General features: G+C 59.6%; 1 protein-coding gene across 6 annotated transcripts in view; it reads right to left on the bottom strand.

The window, feature by feature from the left end:
• NKAIN1 (sodium/potassium transporting ATPase interacting 1) overlaps positions 1–22,497 on the bottom strand; it is a 30,215-nt gene extending 7,718 nt beyond the window's left edge. The window contains exons 1-4 of one of the 6 annotated variants that reach the window (XM_083810412.1): positions 22,315–22,497; positions 21,927–22,175; positions 831–968; positions 646–726 (exon numbers count right to left, since the gene is read on the bottom strand). In XM_083810412.1, coding sequence (XP_083666538.1) covers positions 646–726; positions 831–968; positions 21,927–21,980 — 273 coding nt within the window. In that variant the 5' untranslated portion in view covers positions 21,981–22,175; positions 22,315–22,497. Of the gene's footprint in view, positions 1–645; positions 727–830; positions 969–1,345; positions 1,830–1,868; positions 2,462–2,556; positions 3,536–3,555; positions 3,690–21,926; positions 22,283–22,314 lie in introns of those variants that run through there. The other 5 variants (XM_083810416.1, XM_083810413.1, XM_083810414.1 and 2 more) reach the window with 5 other exon arrangements.
• Between the last annotated feature and the right edge of the window lie 72 nt (positions 22,498–22,569).

Genomic DNA, 22,569 nt, shown 5'->3' with positions numbered 1-22,569 from the left:
CCAACTCACACCGCCCACAAAAGCCAGGCAGTGCTCAGAGCGGGCAGGGGATTAATGAAGTTCCCAGCTCACCAGCCTCATTAATTTGGTGCCCCCGAGGACCCTCCTGCACCACACCACCACATTGCTCTCCCACTGGCCCCATTGGTGTCCCCAGCTCGGCCAACCCATCCGTCTGTCCGTCCGTCTTTCCCACCACACCCCTACGGTCCGCGCTGCACCCGGCAGCACCCATCCCTCTGAGGATCCCCCAGCGCTGGGGGGTGCTGTGCCAGGGGCTGGGGGCACCCCAGGGGCTGGTCCCAGCTGCCCCAAAAAGCAGAGCCGGAGGCATGGGGTGGGAGAGGAGAAAGGCGTGGGATGGAAGGGGTGGGATAGGATGGGTTGGGGGAGGGATGGGATGGAAGGGATGGGATGGGAAGATTGGGACGGAAGGGATGGGAATGGAAGGGATGGGAAGATTGGGACAGAAGGGATGGAATGGGAATGGAAGAGAAGGAATGGGGCGGGATGGGATGGAAATGGAAGAGAAGGGATGGGAAGATTGGGACAGAAGGGACGGAATGGGACAGAAGGGAGGAGGAAGGTGAGAAGAGGAAGGCCAGGAGGCAGCAGCACCCAATGCCACGGACACCTGGGGCTTACCTGCGACAAGTGCCCGACCTCCAGGTAGAAGCAGATGATGAAGGCGTTCCAGCCGACCCACAGCACCAGCCACACCGCGTACTGCCGGCACAGAGCGAGGCGGTCAGGGCGCGACGTCGCGTGGCTCTGCGAGCATCCCCCGCGCCCTCCCGCCGCCCGGCTCCCCCCGGTTTAACGGCACCCACCATGATGAGGTATTTGGATCTGTACTGGATGGTCCCGAAGATGCCCAGGATGACGGCCATGATGTGTAAAAAATTGGCCAGGATGGGCGCCCACTGGTAGCCCAGGAAATCAAAGATCTGCCGCTCCAGCGCCGCTATCTGGAGAAGAACAAAGGAGGGGACAGCGCAGGGAATCAGTCACCGCGGCAGCTCCGCGGACATTAAAGGCAAAGAGCATCGTGTAATTAATGAGAAATCCCATGGACAATTAGTTACAATAGACTGAAACGTCTGCATGATTCATTGGCCGGCGGCAGGCAAATACATCACGGCGGGCGAGGAGTTATTGGGAACGTTCCCTGGCGGGTGCTGGGGATGGGGTAGGGGGGAGCCGCGAGCCTTCCCCCCCCCCCCCCCATGACACCCTGCGTGCCTCGGTTTCCCCGCTGCTCAGCCTGTGCCGGGAATAATTCCCGTCCCATTTAGGGCACGGCCTCCCCTGGTATTTTCCGGGACATTTTTCTCCCTGTCCTCACCAGCTCGCCGCGTGCCTGCCCCACGTGCGCCGCCCTCCCCGCTCAGCGCCGCTCCGTTCTGATCGCCGTTGTCTTCTGTAAGCCACGGACACGGAGCCAGCGCGGCTGTAAATACCGCACGGCCGGCAAAAGTAAGGACGGGCACCGCTGTACCCGCCTGTGAGCCCCTTGTCTATTTACGGCTGCATTTGCCACCAGCTCTGGGCCCGTTACTCCTAATTACAGAATTAGCTTCAGAAAAGGTGGTAACAGAGGCGCACGGCGAGCCCTGGGGCGTTTGCTGACTGTTTTAAGTTAAAAAAGAGAGATCCGAGGAGCGCGTTGCAGTGGGTTTTTAGGGGGCTTCGGGGTGCACGCACCAGACACCCCCATCCTCCTGGGGCCAGGGCAGCAGCAACACATCTGCGGCGAGATGCATCTCCAGCAGCATTGCCAAAGAAAAAACAAAAACGAAACCTCTTTACATTTATCTTTCTGACAGCCCGGCCCCGGTTCTTCTCTCTCAGAGATGCCCCAGATTTACCCAGCAAAGCCAGCGAGCTGCAGACCCGAGTCCTCCCTGCGGCAGCTGCCCTCTGCACCGCTCCGTGCCTCAGTTTCTCCACCGCGAACCTGATGCGCGTGGGGGGAAAAGGCCACAGAGGGGGATTATTGTTAAAAAAGAGCAATTTGGACAAAAATCAACACGGAGCTGTGGCTGGCTTTGCTTGCAGGAGGGCTTTGGATGTTTGCTGGAGGCGCCGGGCTTTCCCAAAGTACCCCAGGGGATTTACAGCTGGGGCCGCCCCCAGGGCCACAGCACCCGTGTCCCGGGAGACCCGGTTGGACCCTTCAGCCCCGCTTAATGAGCCCTAACTACAGGAGAAATAAACGAGGTGGTGAAAATCCTTCCCTAAGTGCTTTGCAAGCATGAACTGCAGCAAACACATCTCATCCTGCCTGGCCACCAAGGTGCGCACAGCCCTCAGCTGTGCCTCAGTTTCCCATCCACGAAGCATCACCTGCGTTAGTGCTCATTGAGCTGGGCTAGTGAGAGCTCTGACTAAGGGACATTTTAGCCAGCAGAGGAAAGCCATCCTGGCTCTGTCACACCCGACACAAAGCCACCACGGAGCCCCCGCAGCCCTTGGGGCCGGGCTGTTTGCACTGAGGCTTAATTCACTCCCGCGCTATTTAAACTCTCCAAGGAAACAGCCTTTGGAAATACTCACAACTGGGCTGTAAATCTTTTAAATCGAGGGGTGTAAATAATAAATGATACAAGGAGCGTGGTGCTCGGGTTTTATAGCCATCCATCGATCTGGTGGCTGTTGACGGAGCTGCTTAGCAGGAGCGAGACCCAAAGCTGCAAGGTTTTGGGTAGCGGCAAGCCTCCGACCCAAGGGATGGGGCTGGGAGGAGCCCCCAGGAGCATCCCATGGAGCCAGGGGACGTCCCTGGTGCCACGCAGCTCCCTAACCCCAGCTCATCGAGCTGGAACAGGCTGGAAGAGCAAGGATGAGCTGAGAAGAGCCCAGTCGAGCCGCACAGCCCGATCCTTCTTCATTACACAGAGAGGCAAAATTAGCAGCAGACACCACGGCCCTCCCGTGGCTGAGCGAGGGATGCTAATTGCACCGACAAATGATGCCAGAGCTGCCCCGGCAGGTAAACGCTGCTCTGCGTGCACCATTACTTGAGCTTATTCCCTCAGCACTAAGAGCAAATCCTGCGTCTTTCAGCCTCGTTGAATCTTGCTTAAAGAGAAGGAAAATCAGGAGACAAAGAGCAAACGTGGAGACGTTGCAGCGAGCGCTTAACGGGCTGCTCCAGCACCCAGAGCATCCTCTCCCCAACCCTTTAGGAGAAGGCTCCAAGGCACCCAGTGCCATATCTCCAGGCAGAGAGGAGGACGTGGTTACACACTTTTGGACAATAACTCATGAAATGTGGCCCCAAGCAAGGCAAGGGCAGCCAGCGAGCCCATCCGCAGGGCTCTGCAGCGCCTTAAAGGCAGGGAGCGGCTCTGCCAGCCCTTGGTGTGCTCTGCAAGAAGCCTCCAAAGAACCTGAGCAGCCTCCAACCCCCCAAACTCAGCCACTTGTGGAGCTCAGTGCAGCTTCCCTGTGCCATCCTCCTTTGGTCCCAGGTACCTATTTCCATGCTAATAACACCCCGTTAACCACCCACCCTCGTTAGCACCCTGCTCCCCCCCTCGCCCGTTACTGTACCAACATTGCAGGTGATGCTCCTGGGGGCACGGGACTGGGCAGCCCCACACCGGCCCGCTGCTAATTAAGATAATCCTGCAGCTGATCAATGCAAGGAGTTTTAGGGCTCCCTCTTAATTAAACACTCTCTAGTTCATCGATCGGCCCAAAAGTTCCCTTTGCAGCAAATCATACCAATTAGCTGGGCACAGGCGCATGCCAGAGTCCTGTTAATTGAAACACGGTCCCCGCAAAGATTTAATTGTAATCAAGGAGCCGAAGTGGCTGGGCTCTATCAGAGCATGGGGAGGTGCCCTGGGGACAGCAGGGACAGGGCTTGGCCAGACCCAGAGCCCAAGGAGCCGGAGCAAAATGCGATTTTTTAGTGGTGCTGACGCCAAATTCAAGTGGGAAGGAGCTTCCCATTGCTGCCGTCCCCAGATCGCCCACGGTCGTGGCACCATCGCTCCGCCGTGCCCCGTGGCGATACCTGGATGAGTTTTCCCAGCCCTTTGCTCGCAGCCTGCACTAAGTAAATCGTGAGACAAGCACGGAGAGATGAGCTCTGCTCCGGCTGCACGGGCAGAGCTGCGCAGACCCAATTCACCAAACAATTTGGGCGCACCCGCGCCAGATTTCACAGCGGGCTGCAGGTTTCACAGCTGCAAATCCCCAAATCCCTCCCGCATCCGAGACCTCCCAAACCAGAAACCTTCCTGCCCGGCAGCTGCAATTTTTGTTCTCTTATTGCTTCCACCCCTGTGGGTACAAGATAGAATAATAACAGCCGTGGTGACAGTGGCCGGGGGGGGCTGCAGGACTTTGGTGGCATTTGTGGGGCCATGGCAGGAGACATGGGGCTCTTTTCTGCCCCGTGGCACAAGGACCAGGGGGAAATGGGGAAGAGCATCACCCACCCGTGCTATACCTCTTTGCAGCAGCATGTCTGCATGGTGGCAACAGAGTTTGGGGCCGTCCCTTCTCCTGGTGTCAGCAGGAGCCACCATGGCCCCAACCCCCCTGCATAGACCCTGCCTGGGGTTTTACGGGGGCTGGAGCCAGCAGGACGCGGCAGCCGACCCTCACGTCCCAGCTGTCACAGCTAATGGCTCTTAGAGCCCTGTCCAAAACCACTTAATTACCACCGAGAGAGGCAGTGGCCAGAGGACGTGGCCGTGGGTGGACACAGCGACCCCAGGGCACGCGTGTTGCGAGGACCCCGCGGCGCCTGCGTTATTTCCCCTCGCCCTCCCCCGGGGATGCTCCGTGGCTGCAGACCCCCCCGCCCCGCTCCATCCTCTCGCCTCAGCTGCAATGGGGCTGACACGTTTGCTGACACAGATGCATAAATATATTATCGCGGCCCCCAAAGCCTCAATAATTAACCGGTGGAGAGAGACGGGAGCGAGCTCCCGTGCTGGAAAAAAAAACCACGCTGGGGCTGGGGGAGGCTCCCCTCCACCTCCCCATAGCCACAGGGGAGCTGGGGGGGGGGGGGACAGTCCCTCCGGTCCCTCCCTCCTGCTTGCTCCTGAGCACCCCCATGGGACCAGCGAGAAGGATGAGGCCAGACACCCCAAAAAGCACCGCAGCTGCTGCCTCTTCCTTGTCCCCCCGCAAAGCTGCGGAGCCACGTGTGGATGCTGAGCGCACTGCGTGCGATGATTTTGGCTACCGCAGCCTGGACACATCCCCGTCCCGCAGCATCTCCCCGGGATGCTCCAGCCCCACGGAGAGGAGGTGGCAGGGGAAATGTCCTCGCTTGCTGTGCCCTGCCGGTGCCACTTGTCCCTGCAGTGCTTGGGGACCCCCCCGTCCCCTCCCCACGCTGCTCCTGGCTGTTGCGTGCTTCCAGCCCGGTGCCTCCTCCCAGTGCTTGGGGAGAAAATAGGAGCGATTTTCCCAGGTTGTGTATTTATGGGCTTTTAAATAAAAGAGCAAACAAAAGCACTGCGGTGTGCTGGCTGCCACCACGGGACCCCCGACACCCCCCTGTCCCCCGAAGCCCAAGGGCACTGAGGGATGTGGGACCACGGTGACACAGGGGACAGGTCCCCGAGGGGTTCCCAGCCCATTTTCCCGTGGTGGCTCCTCGGGGTCTGCACCGCGGGGACAGCCCCGGCCAGGCCCCCCCACACGCCCTTCCCTGCCCTGGGCTCATCCTGCTCACTCTTTCTTACATGGGCAGTTTTGCTGCGGAATAACAGTTTCAGATGTTTTTCATAAGCGGAATGCTTTCTGGGGGAGAAACATCATCTTCTTCCTGAACGAAAACTCTTTGTGTCTTTTCTTGCCCCCCTCTGGGAAATATCAGGAGGAAAGCACTCCCTTCACCTGCCAGCATGGCTTTGTTGAAAGCCTCTGAAGTGCGACGGGCAGGTTTCCTCCCAGCTCTAAATGTCAGCAGCAGAGCCTGGCGACTTCCCCAGGGAAGCAGCAGCAGAAAAATGGTGATTTTGGTGGCTGGGCAGGAGGAAATCCCCCTTTTTTTTTTTTCCCTTTTCCCCAGTCTCTACCTCGGCTGCCCGAATTCCGCCCTGGCTCCTTGCAGCAGAGCTGCGCGGTGCTACTGGAGGCTCAAAATCCCCAGACCTGGAGCAGGACAACGTACACTTGTGCACGGTGCTTGGAGCGGGAGCGACACCTCCCCTGCTCCCTGGTCCCCAAATGTCCCCAGCGCCTCAGTGTCCGCGGTTCCCTTCTTGTGCCACAAATCTCTCGCCAGAAGCTGAGCGAGGGAGAGCAGGCAGCACGGGGAAAAGCAGCGGAGAAAGGCAGCCAGTGCGGTCCTTCAGTGTGGGACAGGATGAACAGCCACGGCCCCTGCCTTCAGACAACTGCTTTGGGGCTGAGCAGACTGGGAAGCAGCCGGACATCCCAGTGCAGCATCCCAGTATGGCATCCCAGTATGGCATCCCAGTATGGAACCCAGTACAGCATCCCAGGATGGCATCCCAGTACAGCATCCCGGTACATCAACAACATCCCAGTACAGCATCCCAGTATGGAACCCATTACAGCATCCCAGTTCAGCGTCCCAGTATGGCATCCTGCGCCAGCCAGGCATGGCAGGAGATTGGGAAGGGACATCACTGGTGCCTGCTGCTGGCACTTGTCCCCTCCAACGCGACAGTGGTGTCACCAGCCAGGTGATGGGGGCTCCAGCACCAGTCCTGGGACCGCCAAGGGATGCTGAACCCCTCCCAGGCGCTGGGCTCCGTGCACTGGTGTTGGACCCCTGGGGAAAGCCCGGGGGGGCCCTCCAGGAGGGCTCAGGTCTGGGTGCTGCCCACATCCCAGATCAACTTCCCGGGGGGTCCTGGAGACCCACACAGCCCTGAGCCCATGGGGGGAAATAGGGTAGAGGATGAAGAGATGAAACCCCAAATGTGAGATGCTGCAGGGGGGATTTTTAACCCCAGCTCAGCACCAAGGATCAATGATCCCAATACGATTCGTGGCAAGGCGACAACGAGCAGCGCAGCTTTCGGGGGCTGCAGCGAGGCCAGAGCAGGCGGCAGAGCAGGATGCGGCCCCCGGGCCTCCTGCCACGCTCAGCGGCACCGAGCTCGATGTCAGCAGCAGCATCTGGGCGCCGGGGCACAAATCCCTGCTGAAAGCCCCGCGCACAATGCGGCAGGCTTAAATCCACCCGTCCCGTCCCCGCGGCGTGGCAGGAGCCGAGCGCGGATTCATTGCCCCCCGACGGGCCATCATCCTTCAGCCGGGCTATTTCCTTCTGAACACCATATGCCGGGGGCTCACCAGGGATTTACTTTCATTTAGCTGCATTTGAATAGATTTTTTTTTCCATCGCAGATTCCCTTCTGCTGCGGCCAAAGATGCTGCGAGCGCAGCTCCCTGCTGGGCCCGCGCCGGCCGCGGCTGCTCGCTGCCAGAACTGCCCCGTTTCTGGGAGGTTTTGCAAGAAATCCTGGGGGCCGGTGGGAAACCCCGTGGTTAGATATGTTGGGCAGGATCCGACCTGGCAGCGGGGTGTCCTGCGGGAAGGGAGGTTTGCTGGAGCCCCCAGGAAGGTGGTGGCACTGGGTGTCCCCGGGAGGGTGCTGAGCGGTGCTGGGCTGAACGGAGTGAGTGGGACTGACCGAGGGATGAAGCCTGGGTCGGATCCTGCCCAGCAGCGGGGCACCCTGCGCTGGGGCACCCCCGGCACCGCACCCGCACCCAGGAGCCGCACATCTCCACTTAGGGAAATTGGCTGCGATTTAAATTAATGGCAAGCGAGCGAATTGACTATTAACGAGGTGCAAATACCGCTGCGAACCCAGGGACTTCATTTAATGACTTGGAAACAAGTTCTTGACCTACTTCCAACTTGCAAAATCCTTCGCGAAATCGCAGGCGGCGCAGATGAAAATAAATTAAAGGAGCCAGCGCCGTGCCCCCACGCAGCGGGCAGTGATGGGCTGCTCTGCGGGCAGGATGCGGCCCCAGGGCCCAGCTGCAGCCCCACTGCATCACGGTCACGGCGCGAGCACGAAGCGGGTGAAAAAGGTGCAAATCGGGTCTTTTGCTGATGGTTGTGCGCCGAGGTTGAAGAGAGTGGGCTTGGGGTTTTTTTCCAGGCTCTGCAGGCTTTGTTAGCCCAGCAAAGCCCCTGCTGGGACCTCTCTGCCCCCAAATCCCAGCACTGCTGGATTCACATCCCCACGGGTGCCCTGATCAGTGGGACGAGATTGTGGGGGGACAGGCAGAGCTTTGGGGTCCCCCCTGGGGCTCCCCATCACCTGCTGAGCCCCGGGCGGCCCTGGCTGTCTCCTGCCATTTTTTCCTCCCCGTTATTTATTTAATTTCGCCGGCCACTGCATCCGGCCGCGTTGCCATGGGAATGCAGCAGCAGCCCCGGCTGTCTAGACGCTGCGCCCCAGGAGCGCGGCACGTGGGCAGGATGCGACCCCGGCACCCATGGGTGCACCCACCGCCAGCATCAGCACCGTCCCAGGGCACCCCCCGGGCCCCGGCACCCCCCGGCCCCTTCCCAAAGCTGCCCCAGCTCCAACAGCCCGCGGCTCTCCCTGGGGGATGCAGCCCCGTGGCAGCTGATGGTGCCAGCCCACGGGTGCCCCCCAAAAGTAGTCCAAAAGTCACCAAGTGCTGCACAAGGCAGCTTACGGCCAGCACCCTCCCATTTTGGGGTTTGGCTCCAGTTTAAGGAAGGGAAACTGAGGCAGAGCACGGAGGTGCCTGATGGGGGGACGAGCGTCTCAAGCAGCTCACACCGGGGACCCCAAATCCCTGCCCGGGCTCTGACACCACAGGCAACGGGCTCGGTTCCTCGGGGTGAGCCGAGGTGGGACCCACAGGGCAGGAGACCCCCCCCAGAGCCCCCAGACCTCCGAGACAGCAGCACCCCAGCAGCCTTGCTCGCCCCCAGACCCACCAGGCTCCCGCTGCCTCCGCGCTCGGCGTGCGTCGCCCCGCGTCCCCGCAGCGGTCCCTGCTGTCACCCTGCCCAGCGCAGCGAGGAGCCCCAGGCGCTCCAGCAGGGGACAGGCCGGCTGAGCATCCTCTCCGCAACCCAAAAGCGGGGCGGCGGGGTCCCACCGCGCAGCGGGGCTCTTCCCGGGCAGCCCCATCCCACCCACCAGGAGCTGCTTGAGCTCTTCTGGAAACCTCCGCGCAGCCGATGGTGGCAGCCGGCTCATACGGAGGCTCGGAGCACATTCAAATACTATTTATACTGCGCACAGGCTGGAGATACAATATTGCATCTATTATTTTTACAGTTATATAAATGCTGAGCCGGAGCGATAAGCTGCGATGAGACTTGGGTGTTTTTTTTTTTTTTACCGCCGCTGTCAGAAAGACAAGGAAGTCAAAGTGATTCATTCCCACGCTTCCCCACCAGAAGTTGCCTCCCGGTCGACACCCTCCTGCAGACAGGCTCCATCCGACAAAGCATTTCATGGGCTGCTTTAATTGTCCCCACAAATGGCCTCAAAATGGTCCCCAGGGTCCCCCCACCGAGGACGACGGGGGGGGTGGCCCCATGCCTTGGGTTGGCATCAGGGTCCTGGGGAGGGATGGGCACAGGGGACGGAGCAGGGACACAGGCAATGGGCCAGACCTGCCCTGGAGCTGCTGCTGTGCCTCAGTTTACCCACCTGGGAAATGGGTTAAGTCCTGCTCTGCTCAGCATCGCACCCAGGAGCATCTGCAGAGGATGGCTGGGCTTTGCTAAGGAGCACAGTGACAAATGACATTGCTACCATCTTCTCCTCAGGGATGTCCCCACGTCCCTACATGCCCTGGATGTGCCACTTTGCTCCACTCGCTGGCCCCTTTCTTGAGCCGTGGCAATGGAAGAGCTCCTTTCCTTAACACCCAGCTGATGGGAACAGCGAGCGATGGGATGGGATGGAGGCTTTGGTGGAGCTGAGCAGCCAGGGCCACCAGCACCGCCAAGAGGGGCTGGTTCCTCTCACCCTCACTGCCAGGCTAACGGGGAAACTGAGGCACGGGGTGGTAGAAGACCAGAAGCCCAAACCCTGGAGGAAGGCAGACACTGGACTGAGCAGCTCCTGGCTGTGAACCCACGGAAGCACCAGTGGGGACGGCTGGGTGGCCTGGGGAGAGACTCGGGCTGAACCTTTCTGAATTACTACTTGTAGCCTAAGTTAGGCCAAAGGGAGAAACCAAGGGAAGAAAAGACCTGGGCAATGGCCATGGCCACCCATCGCATCGCATCATACCGCATCCCATCCCATCCCATCTGATACTGTCTCGTCTATGTATCCATACCATCCCAATCCTATCTGATCCATCCCATCCCATCCCATCCCACGGCAAACAACCCCCCAGGCCCAGTCCAACACAGTTCCCCAGTCCCCAGCTCAGCCTCGGCGGCACCTCGGCTCCCCCGGCCCTGTAGAAGCCACAAGGGAGATGTCCCCAGGTCGCTGTCCCCGCAGCAGGGCACGTGGCGGTGACACCAGACCAAGGCACCGGCACCCAGCTGAGGGCGGCTGCTGGGCCAGGGCACGGAAACGTTGGCAAACGCCTTCCTGCAAATGCCAGCTCCAAACAAACACGCTTTCAGACAAATAAAACTGTGATTAATCAAGCACCTCAATTAGACACAATGAGCCACGGCTGATGATTAAGCCGAAGACTCACAGCAGAAAGCACATTAGCAGCATGGACACTCGGAGGCTGAGAATTAATTAAAATGTAGCAAAACCCCCCGAAAAAATCCCTAGTAAATGGGGGAGTGCGTGGAGGAGGGGGCTTTCCCCACGGGTCTGGGGATGCCGAGCGGAGCCATGTCCCTGTCCCAGCCCCGCTCCTCCGTGTCCCCAGCGGTGACAGCGGGGACGTGGGCACCTCCACCAGAGCGCGGCTGCTGTCCCAAGGCAGCCTGAGGGATGTGCCCTGCACCTGAAGGGCACGGGGGAGCCTGGCAGATTGTTTGCAGAAGCCCGATGCTAAATTATGTTATTGAATATAGAAAGTTGCCTTCTTGCATTAACACAATATAGGGGACACCCACGGGGAGGTGACAGCGAGGGTGGCTCTGGCCAGAGGCGCTGGTGGCGTCGGGGGGCTCCCACAGCCTAAATCTGGGGGATGCGTGGGGACAGCAAACGAGGTGGGAGGACAGGAGAGATGCAGGGAACCCAAATCCCTAAATATCAAATTCTGGGGGTGAGAGACCAGCCTCCAAAAACTTGCAACTCCCCAGCTCCTGCCCCGGCTGGGACGGGAGGGCTCAGGGTGACGCAGCTCGAGAGCCAAGCCCGAGGCGAGGGCGAGATTTGCTGCTGGCTCCTGGCTCCCAATAAAAGGCACCGTTTGGACAAGGATTAAGCCGCAGGCAATTTCGATGCTAATTCTTCTGGTTAAGTTCTTTAGTCCAACATCTGCAAGAAGCAAGAGGTAATTTCCCCCGGATCTCGAACAGCGACTCAAAGACGCTGCTAATATAATCTGATAGAGGGGAGAGGGGCGAAAAGAGAAAGGGAAAAAAAAAATCCAATTTACTGACTTATTTAGTGACACCTTTCGTAATCAATTCTCCCAGGAAAGAAATACTGATTAAAGCCAACCGTATTGCTATGGAAACCGGCGGTCCCTCCTCCCACGACCTGCAGGCTGCAAAGAAAATCGGGCGAGGAATCTGCCTGGTAACAACCGCGCTAATGAACCGGGGAGCAAAAATAATCCCCCGGAGCATCGCCGCCGCCAAAGGAGCAGCCGGAGGCGGCCGCCGGGGAGGCGAAGCCGCGCGTGGCTCCCAAATATTGGTTTTAATGGCAGGGCAGAGCTGCCTGCCAGGAAGCTGCCTGCCCCTGGGGCCCTTTCCCGCATTGGGGATGAGGGGCTGGAGTGGTGCGCGGAGGTGGCACCCATGGGTGCGCTGGGAGGAGGGCTCACCCTGACCTAGAAACCCTCCCCAAAACCCCATCCATCCTCCCTCTCCCATCGCGGAGGGCACCCAGTTGCTCTCCCCAGCCCCTCCATCCACCAGCCCCGTCCTTAAGCGCCCATCCCAGCACCTTTAGGAGCTGCCCTCCCTCTCCTCCCACCTGCTGGGTGCCCAGCCACCGCCTCGGCCGCTCGCCCTCGTTTTTCAAGCCTCTAATTCGAGCCACTTAGGACGGGGAGTGACAGCGGTTACGGGTTTCATATGCACATATTAAAGGCGAGTTATTGTCAGCCGGGGAGACGGATGGGCCCGGCAGGGAGACGCGGCGCTGGTGGCTCCATAAATCTTCCCAGGGGCGGAATGCAAAAGCAGCACGCGGTGGGAAGCGGCCGCGGACGGCGGCAGCACGAGGACCAGAGCCAGAGCTCGGCTCCTGGGGGCTCCCCCGAGCAGCCACAAGGCTCTTTTGGGGAGCTTTAAGGAGCGACGGGCTGTGCAGGACATCATTAGCGCCGCCGTTACTATTTAGGAATTTAATAGCAATCCCATTTATTGAAAACCCAACAGCCCAAAACCCATCTTCCCGCGCCGGCAGGAATATTGGTGCTGGAGAGGCACAAAAGCTGGAAACAAATGGGCACGCATGTATGGATGTGCAGCCCTAATAGAACTGGAGCCCTTCATATTTCCAACAATTGCTGCACGTTAGCAAAATAACAATTGCTGTTAAGCATGCTGCCACCTTTCCCATTCATCACGGCGAGGATTTAATAAGGCGCCTTAGCAGAGCGCGCCGTGACCACCAGCACATTATTAAACGCAGCGATTAGCAGCTGCAGTGGATGGGAGCTCATTAGAGACTTCTTAAACATCCATAAAAATTGCTTTTATTAATCGGTTATTCCTCTTTTCATGCCCACCGCATTAGGCTGGCACCGAGATGCTGCGAGCATTGGGGCTGAAAGGCTCCAACCCGCCCCGAGCACCCCAAACCCTACAGCAGGACATCAGCCACCCGTGTCCGATGGGGACACGGGACTGTCCTGCACACCGGGCTGAGTCCCACTTCGAGAGGTCATAGGGGGATGGGTTTTTTTTTCCCCAGAAAAACCAGTTTCTTCCCCCCAAAGCCACCTGGGATGGATTTGCCAGCTGGGACGTGCGTGCTGCCCCAGCTTCTGCACCCAAAGCGTGCCTCTGCCCTAAGCCATCGCCTTTTTGGTGCTTCCCCATGGGGGAAGAGGATTTCCACATACAACTTCAGGGGAAAACCCAGCAGGACAGCACAGACGGCCTGACAAAAAGACTGGGGTCCCCACTGGGGTCCCCACAGAAGGGAAACGGGGCGGTCCTTGCTCAGCACAGCACCCAGGAGCACCCAGCAGCACCCAGCCCCACCTCCTCCTCCTTGGGGTCCCAGGCCCCATTAAGGACAGTGGTGCTAATTGCAGGGAGGATGCGGCCCATGGATAATTCATGGCGGGGAGGGGATGCGGGCGATGCCCATCGTTAGGGCTTGCTTTGCTTTGTCTGGCGAGTGCCGCCTCCCCAGGGTGCCCCGAGCTCGCAGCCTCCGCGCAGCCCTTTGTTCGGGTGCTCGAATTAAAAATAATTGGGGCCGGGAGCCAGCGAGGGCGGGTGAAAGAGACACAGCCCGAGGAGAGCCGATGGCCCCAGGGGTGAGGATGAGGGGACAGGAGGGGATGGGGACGCGCTCCCCCAGGGCTGGAGGGGACCTCGCCAGTGGTGAGCTTCAGGGGAAAAAAAAGAAAAAAAAAGAAAAAAAAAAGGCCTTTAATAATCAATTGGTATTTATTGAGCGGGCCGTAACAATAACAGCCTCCTGCTGCCAAATTAAATCCGTGTTTGGAGTCACCGAGTCAGGGACGTGCTGCGAATTCCCAGGCGGGTAAAAAGCCCTGGTGCTGATCCCAAACCAACCCCGCTGCTCCCGGGGTGCCCTCGGTCCCCACACGGTGCGGGGGCTCGCTGCCAGCCCCGTCCCTGCAGCTGCCCTGGGGATGTGCCCCCCGCAGCGCTCCCGCTGCCCCCCACTGCTCTGGGGGGAAAATTGAGCCAGATGTTGCGAAAATGGGTCAGGATGGACAAAAATGGGCCAGGATGGATGAAAATGGGCCGGGATGGACGGCATCGCTGGGGGAGTCAGGTCAGCTGCTGGGGGTTTGGTAACTGCCCAGCGAGGGGCTGGGTGTGGCGGTTTTGGGGGGGACGGGAGGGGACAGGAGCAGAGGGGGGTCTGGAGGCACAGATCGGATGCTGGTGAGCCCCCTTGGGCTGTGGGGAAGGGGCTGGGGCCAGGTGTTGGGCCTAAATGGGGAGAAAAGGAAGAAGGAAAATAAAAGAAAAAAAGGGAAAAGGGAAAAGGGAAAAGGGAAAATGGAAAAAAAAAAGAAGTGAAAAGGGAAAAGGGAAAAGGGAAAAGGGAAAAGGGAAAAGGGAAAAGGGAAAAGGGAAAAGGAAAAAGGGAAAAGGGAAAAGGGAAAAGGGAAAAGGGAAGGACCCTGGTGTCCCCACAGGACCACAGAAGTATGCCCAGGGCACAAGGTATCAGGCAGTGCCCCAGCCCCAGGGTGACATGTCCACAGCTCCCTGCAGCCCCCAGCCACAAAAGGGGACGGGGTCCATGCCCCAGCCCCGTCACATCCCAAATCCCTTCCCCCAAAGCTTTTTGTGTTCCAGTGCCCATCAGGAGTCCAAACGGAGGCACCGGCTCCTTTCGGTGTCCCCAAACCACGCTCGTGGCTCTGCCCTGCGCACGTGCAGCGGGGAAGGGATGCACTATTGATCGAAGAGACCAGACTGGCCCAGAGCACTAATTAGCCCTAATCAAGGCAATTAGCCTGAGAGCCAAACAGGAGGTCAGCACTCCGACCTTGGGCCTTGCCCTGCCTCGGGTTGTGTCCCCTGTGCGTGGCAGTGACGGGGCCAGGCACAGCGGCTGCGTCCCCTGCTCAGAGGAGACGCGGGGTGGGCAGCGAGGATGAGGAGGGTGCTGGGACACAGCCCGGTGGCAGGAGAAACGGTGACAAAAACTGCCCGGAGCATCTCTGCACAGGGATGCCCTTGTGTGGGGTCCCAGCCCGACACCCTCCCAAATACCCGTCTGGTTCCTTGGGGCATCAGAGCACCTCTGGCACTCACCCCTCAAAATCCACCCTCCTTCAGCCCTCTCCTGAAGCTCCTGTTTGCTAAAACCCCCTCGGCACCACCGGGACGTGCCGCCCCTGTGCTGGGCACCCCGACGCAGCCCCGCATCCCTTGGGGCTCCCGGCATCGGGTCCCTGGTGGAGCATGGGGAAACCTCACCCCAGAGAGGGTCCCCGTGCCCAGGGCACCATGCACCCGCTGGGGAAATACAATAATCCTGAATAATAAGGCAAAACATGCAGGTGTGGGATCCCAAGGGCACCCACAATCACCTAGAGCTGGGGGGCTTTGGGTATCTCCGCAGGGAGTGCTGCGTCCCGCACCGTGGCCTCTGCCTGGGTGCAGGCTGACGGGCAATTGGCGTTTTCTCCCCCAAATCTCCTTCTGCCACAGAGCGAAAAGCGAAAAATGTGTGAAATTTCCCAGCCAACCACGTCCGGGTGGTTATTAATCTTATTAATAAAACACTTGGGGTTTAATGTCCTGTTTAAATATGATCGGGCTGCTCTGTGCCAACTTTTCCTTTCCATTTTTTCCAGGCTGTTACATACATATTTTGAAAATTGAAATGAATAGTCACTCGCAGGACAGGGAGACAAGATGCCAGCGGTCCCATCCCGCACCGTCCTACCTCGGAGCATCCTGCTGGGGTGGGACGTTTTGTCCCCACACAACTCAACCTCTCCTCAGGAGACGTTAAACCCCTGGTGCATCCCCTCCAGCCAAAAAACCACCCCCAGCTCTGTGCTGGGATGGGGACACGCCAGGACGTTCCTGGCCACCCCAGGGGGCAGGGACGCACCCCACACTGCTGGGTGAGGCTGTGCCTGCAGCGCTGCCTGGCCAGGCGCCGCAGCGATCAATACGCAATAACCTGCATCTGCCGGCCGGCGCTGGAGGAGCTATCAGACATGCGGCCGGCGCTGATGGGAACGTCACGGTTTTGTGCCTCTTTCCTCTCCGCTGCCTGTTTCTGGTGTTTTTCCTCCCCTTTCCATACGGATCTCCCCGTGGCATCGGTACCCAGCGATGGCTGCAGCACCCATGGGTGCCCAGCCCTGCTCGCTGGAGGGAGGCGATGCTGGCAGGATCCTGCTCCCAGGGAAGGCGTGCGGTGCCTGCGGGATCACAGAGCCCTTTTCCAGCCCTATTTCCCACCATGGACCATCGGCACGAGGCTGGGAGGATGCTCACTGCTGTGTCAGCACTTGGCGAAGCAGGATGTCAGCGCCATGGGCTCAGCACTGGCTCTGGGTCCTAAACAGGGACCCAAGCCATGGAATGACCCGCGGATAGGATGTGGGTTCACTGGTGGCTGTCCCCTAATTTCCCACTAAGACCCCACAGGCTGTTTTTTACCAGCAGCTTTCCCATCCCACGGTTACGGACTGCTTGAATTTCAGGGCGATGAGTTTTGAAGCGTCTGATCCCCAAACCCTTCTCAATTTAACGAGCCCCCCCGGTTCCCCCCGTGCAGCAACCGTCTGCTTGTCCAAGAAATCCAGGCAGAGGAGCCCGTGTCCCCCTCACAGGGGGAAAACGTTGGGGTGCAGCAGTGCCAGAGGGGCACGGGCTGGGGGGGAGCATCTCCCTCTTTCCCATAGGGACATCATCCCCCCTGCCCCCTCACCGCCCCTACACCAGCCGGCCCCCCCACCAGGAAGCTTCACCCTCCCGAAATGTCTCACCTGGGCAGGGCGAGGCCCCTCTCTGGCACACCAGTGTCTGCTGGAAAATAGGATTTCTAGCCCAAATTACACCAAGTAGGCCCGGACTGAGGTGTTACTTCCCCACACGGTGATTATCTCCCGGCCCAGAGCTCACCCAGAGGCAGAGTTCAGAGCTCGCAAATAAACAAAGCAGCCAGGAGCGCGGCCAAGATGTTTATTGATCCAGGAGCCTCGGGCTCCCACTTCTCTCCGCAGCCAGCGAAAGCCCCGGGCGCGTGTCACCGCTTCCGCCTGTCACCGCGGGTCGGCCCGGCCAAAGCCACCACGACGGGTGCACGGCGCCAAGTCCAGAGCAGCCAAATGGAGCAGGGCAGAGCCGCTGTCTCCTCCAGCAGTGCTTTTATGCCTTCTCCCACGGCACCGAAACGGGTGCTGACGGTTCCCCAGCCCAGCACGCAGCCCCTCGAAGTCAAGCCCCAGCGCGCTCTAACGCTTCCCCAGCTTCCATCCTCTGATCCCGGCTGCATTGATTTTTTACCGTGCTAATTTTTTCTAACGGAAAGCCACGCGGGGCTAAATCAAATCGCTTATCGGCATCTAAGTACTATTATGTCAACGCCGTTACTTTTATCAGCCAAACTCATGAGCTCATTGAGAAACAAGACCAAGTTTTGTTGGACAAGGCTCATTTTCCGAGACATCAATTACGCCACCGTCTTTTCGGCTTTGCTGATCGCATCATGCATCAGCCTCTCCTTCCTGTGCTTTTGCAGGTCTTCACATCAAGCCAGGCTGCCCACGGCTTTCTGGCTCACCCCAGTCATTTTTTCTCCACCCCAGCCCTCCAAGACATTTTTCCAGCCCTCTGAACGGTTCCCATCGCTCCCAGCTTTGTTGCGGATCAGCATTAATGATTTAGAGAGATCTTCCAGCGGTCCCTTTAATACTCTTGGGTGCACATTAGCTAGCCCTGCAAATTTAGACATACTGCGCTTTAATAGCGGTTTTAATTGAGAGCTGTAACACCATTCCTTCCCAAACGCACGCCAATAAACCTTTATAGCAGACTGTCAAGCACAGCTCTTTGTATGAATAATGCAGGCACACGTGTGCACAACAGAGGATGCTCATGCACGCGGACGTCTCGCCATGCTGGGATGCTTCTCCGTGGCCACCCACGCCCATGCTCCCTACCGCGGCTCCCGGGGTGGCCGCACAGGTTGGTGACAAGGTGAGTTGGGGTTTCTGCACCTGCCCGGGCACACGCAGACCTCTGACACATGCGCATGTCATCGCCGGATCCCCTCGGCGCTGCCCACCCTGGAACATCCCCAGCCCTCCCCACCAGCTCCCGTTGCCCCGCAGCATCCCCGGCCCTCGCAGCATCCCCTGGGCACGCACCCACCATGCCCGGCCCGTGGCGGAGGGGCGCGGGGAGCCGTGGGGTCCTCCATCCGTGATGCCACTGTCAGCCCCGAACCCAATTTCCATGGCAACCATGCAAATGTGAAAGCTTTCCATAATCATTAGGGAGCAGAGCTGAGCAGTATAAACAGTGACTGCAGTAGATTACATGCCTATTATGAACAGTCGCGGCTTCTGAGCACTGGTAATTATACCTAATTGTGCATTTAATTGTGTAATTGAAAACCCACATCCAGAGTTCAGCCCGGGCTCCGTTCCCCCCATCCCTGGTGGTGGGGGCAGCTCCGGTCCCGCCGCTCTCGCGCTGGCCCCAAGCATGGGCTCGGGCACGACGGCAACCACGCGAGGACAAAAGATGCCCGCGGCCATCAGAGGCTCTCGCCAGCGACGGAGCCGGTGCCAGCAGTGGGTGTGCGCCCGCGAGGTGCGCGGTGCAGTGGGGACAAGGGGGGACGACCCCACTGAGGGTTGGCTGCGGTGTCCTAAAGGGATGGCACAAGGCAGAGCCGGGGACTGCAGCGGATGGGACCATGCGCTGCCCTCACCCATCCTTCGTTAAGCCGATGCCCTGGGGTCACTCGTTAGCTTCTCTCCCAGCTCCTCGTGCAGGCTCGGTCACTGTAGGTCGCACCCTGGAGGCTCGCACGTAAGAAAACCCCTCGGAGGGATGGGCAGGTGGGATGGGACAGACACGCGGCCCCACTCTGCCTGCACCTCTGACCCTGGGAGGCTGCAGGAGGAAGGAGGCCAGTGCTGGCATGGCACAGCACGGCATGGCACAGTATGGCACTGCTTGGCATGGCACGGCACAGCATGGCACTGCATGGCATGGCACACCATGGCACGGCGCGGCACAGCACCGTCTGGGCAAGCTCCGGCAGGCTCAGCCAGGCAGGAGGCACCAACTGAGCTTTGCTTTCCCAGCCAATTAAAGGAAAAGGAGAGGAACAAAGAACAGAACAAAACACTTCGGAGAGATGCCGAGGGGTGGTGGGAGTGGGGCGAACAATGAGGCGTCCCCCTGCCTCCGCACCCCACAGCCAACCGGCCCCGGGAGGAAGGCGAGGCAGCGGGGCTGCCACCTCCAGCCGCCACCATTAGGCTTCAGAATCAACGAGAGGAGCAGCTCGCAGCTCCCGCGTGCTGGCAGCGGCGAAGGGCACGGCAGGTTTGTTTTTCATCTGGCCAGCTCAGCAGCTTTACTGCTCGCATAAAGAAAACATAAATTCCCCCGACAACATCGGGCGTCCCAGGGAATGGCTGGTTTAATCAGCAGCCGCGAAGCCACCGAACCCCCAGCCCCCAGCCCAGCAGAGCCACTTCTGTGTTGCGAGCCGACCTGATGCTGGCAGCATTAAGTGGCCTCTTGTTCCTGGATAGTTGGCGTAAAAAGAGAGTTTTGATTTCATTTCATCTCATAATCATAAATATCTCCAGCCAGCCCCTCTTGAGGCTGAGTCGTTGCATGTCTGGCAAATGACTCACTGGTTTCTTAGCCTTTTCCTTGGAAAATCGCAAATAGAGGCAAACTCTGGCTGGCATTTCTTCTCTCCCAGGAGTGGAAACACCCGGCACTTGCAGCCCTGGCTCACCGCGTGCTTCGAGGCAGCGGTGAAGGAGCATTTGCGATATCTGGATGATATCAGGGGCTGGGAACCATTGCCTGGGGTGCCGCAGCTCATGGCCACGGGGCTGGGCAGAAGTTTGCGGGCAGCAAACCAGCCCCTGGCCCGGTTCGGGTGCCACCACGCGGGGCAGCCCGCCTGGAGGAGCATCCTCTGCCGTGTGCGGCCTCCGGGCTCCTCTACTCCCCGAGAGACGAGGACTTGTGCCACCGCTGCAAGCCCCAACCCCCCACAAAAGTGGCCCCACCTTGCTGCCACCCCACCGGCACTGGGTGCTCAGGGGCATCTCCCCGCACCCAGCAGGGCTCAAGCTGCTGCCTTCTGGTAGCCCGGAGCCAGCGACGAGGCTGGCAGGGTGCTGTGGTGGCCACCACCGCCTCAGGGAGCTCCAGCTGGAGCACGCGCATGGTCCACAGCCTGCCCAGAGCCCCGAGCAGTGGCACACATCCTGCACTGGTGCTGGGACGAGGCAGGGTGGCTTCGTCCCAGAGCAGGAAGGCATTTCTGCCCACGCTCCCTCCTGGAGAGCATCGTGCAGCCTGGGAGAGTTGGGAGTACCCAGGGGTGGAAGACCCACCAAAAAGGGACAATTTTGGAGCCCATCGTTGCCGCAGCAGCACTAGGACACACAAGACGAGGATAGGGTGGAAAGCCCGGCCTCAGGCTGCATCACAAAGTTTCCCCGGTTGCGTGCAGGAGCTGCTCTCCCAGCCTAGGAGCTCACACTGATTTGTTTCATTTCCGAAAATAAACGCATCAAAATCTCCTCTCTTTACAGAGCTGGAGTGTTTCCCTGCAGAATAAATGCCAACAAGCCTCTTGTTGAGTTGAGCAGTGAAGGAAAAAGTGACCGAAAGCCAGGAAACTCCCGCACACAAGGAAACACCCATCATTTTTATCCTGAATAAGCGGGAACAGGAGCGAGGCGCAAAGCAAGACTTCACCGACTAAACCGCAGCAGCGGGGAAGTTTCAGGGCACGGAAGGCGATTCCCGCAGCATGATGTTCTGCTTCCCCAGCACCAATTTGCTTTGAAACATCCCTTAGCCCCAGGAAAAGCCGCTCGCCACCTTTTGCAAGGTCAGAACAACTCCGCGGCCGTGGCCTTCCGAAAGATAAAAAATGAATGGGAGCGACGCCGGGAAGAAACTGCCTGTCAGCAGGATGCCACCATCATCTCCAAAGCTCTCCGCAAGAGCAGACACCGAGCCCGTTTCCATCACACACATCACCACCTCTATACACAGCGCTCCGCCGCCCGGTCACCCCCCGGTCCATGGGGACATCGCAGCCCGGCCAGGCGACGTTTTGGCAATTCCCTCCCTGTTTCCCTTGCCACGACGAGCCCCCGACAGTCGCTGAATGGTGGCAATGTAATTCCACGGGTGCCACTTGGCTACCAGGTTCAACAAACCACCTGCCTGGAAAAGCGCCTGGATAATTAATTGCAACCTCTGTGGTTGCTGGTTTTATCAGAAACCCCCCGAACGCCCCACATGCTCCCTTCGGCTGGCCCTCTGTCACCAGCCTGATGAAGACGGATTCGCGGGCGGTGGAAAGCACGACACACAATTATTGCAAATATCCACGATCCCATTAAAACGAACCCTGTCCGTCCTCTCTTCCCCCAACGTGCGAGTGTCCCCAGCCCGCGAGCAGACCGGTCCCACTCAAAAGCAGGAGTTTGCAAAGTGCCGGCTGTGCCTCCAAGTTTTGCTGTTGCCACATCTCAGGCAAGGGACCCGCACCCCAAGAACCATCCCTGGAGCTGCTGAGCGCAGGATGGGAAGCCACCCTCAGCAGCTAACTCGGAGAGAAGAGACTGCAGCTGGAAACAAAGCTCACACCTGCTCAAGACACATCCCCAGGCACTGACAGCACTGGGAACTGTTTCAAATCCGTCTCCTCTTCTGCAACTCCAGCAAGCACTGGATTGAAGCAGGGGAGGAGGGTCACATTTCTTTTCTCTTTGCCTTTTTTTTTTTTTTGGGTTGCATTGAAGCATCCCCAAGCTTCACAGCAAGGTCACCGCCGAGACGGAGCGGGTAGCGGTGACAGCAAGCATTTCGCACAAAGCACAACCCGGCATGCTGATGAGCGCACGGCCCCTCGGCTTACCAGCTGCAGGCAGCAGAATCCAACCAGCGTACATCTCCCATTGCATCTCCCCATGGTTTCCCAGCCGGAGCCTCGGATTTCCCCCACCGTGGCTGCGCGTCGCCTTCCTCCAGCTTCTCACCAGCCTCCCCTTCGCCAGCAGAACCGCCACCCGCGGACCATCAGGGGGGCACCAGCAACATGTCCCGCTCTCCAGCCTCCGGCCAGCCCCGGTACTTTCTTCACAGCAGCCCTGCCGCCTCCCGCACCCTGCCAGGTTAGCACAGAGGCGGGCTGGGCTCAGAAAGGGGCATCGCCCCCCTTCCCCGCCTTCCTCCCCGGAGCCCCGCTCCCCCCTTCCCCGCTACAACCCCATCCCCCGGCGCAGGGGCCCCGGGGCCGCGCACACCTCGCCATCCATCCCCGGGGCGCGCAGTTTTGCGCGGAGCCCGCCCGGCCCCTCTATTGTCTCTCCCGCACAGCCGCGCTCCGCGCCCCGGGGGCGGGCGGGGAGGAGGCGGCGGGTGGGGTCGGGGGGGGCGCGGCGGGCAGGGCTGGACGCGGCCGCCGGAACAAGGCCACCCGCGCTCCCAGCGGGGCCCGGCGGGCGGCGCGGCCGGGCGGGGGGCGGTGCGGCCGGGCACGCCGCGCCCGCGCCGAGCCC

The sequence above is a fragment of the Anser anser genome (assembly GCF_964211835.1).
Source record: "Anser anser genome assembly, chromosome: 24".
Lineage (NCBI taxonomy): Eukaryota > Metazoa > Chordata > Aves > Anseriformes > Anatidae > Anser > Anser anser.
Note: the sequence above shows the minus strand (reverse complement) of the source record. Positions and strands in the feature narration are given on the sequence as shown.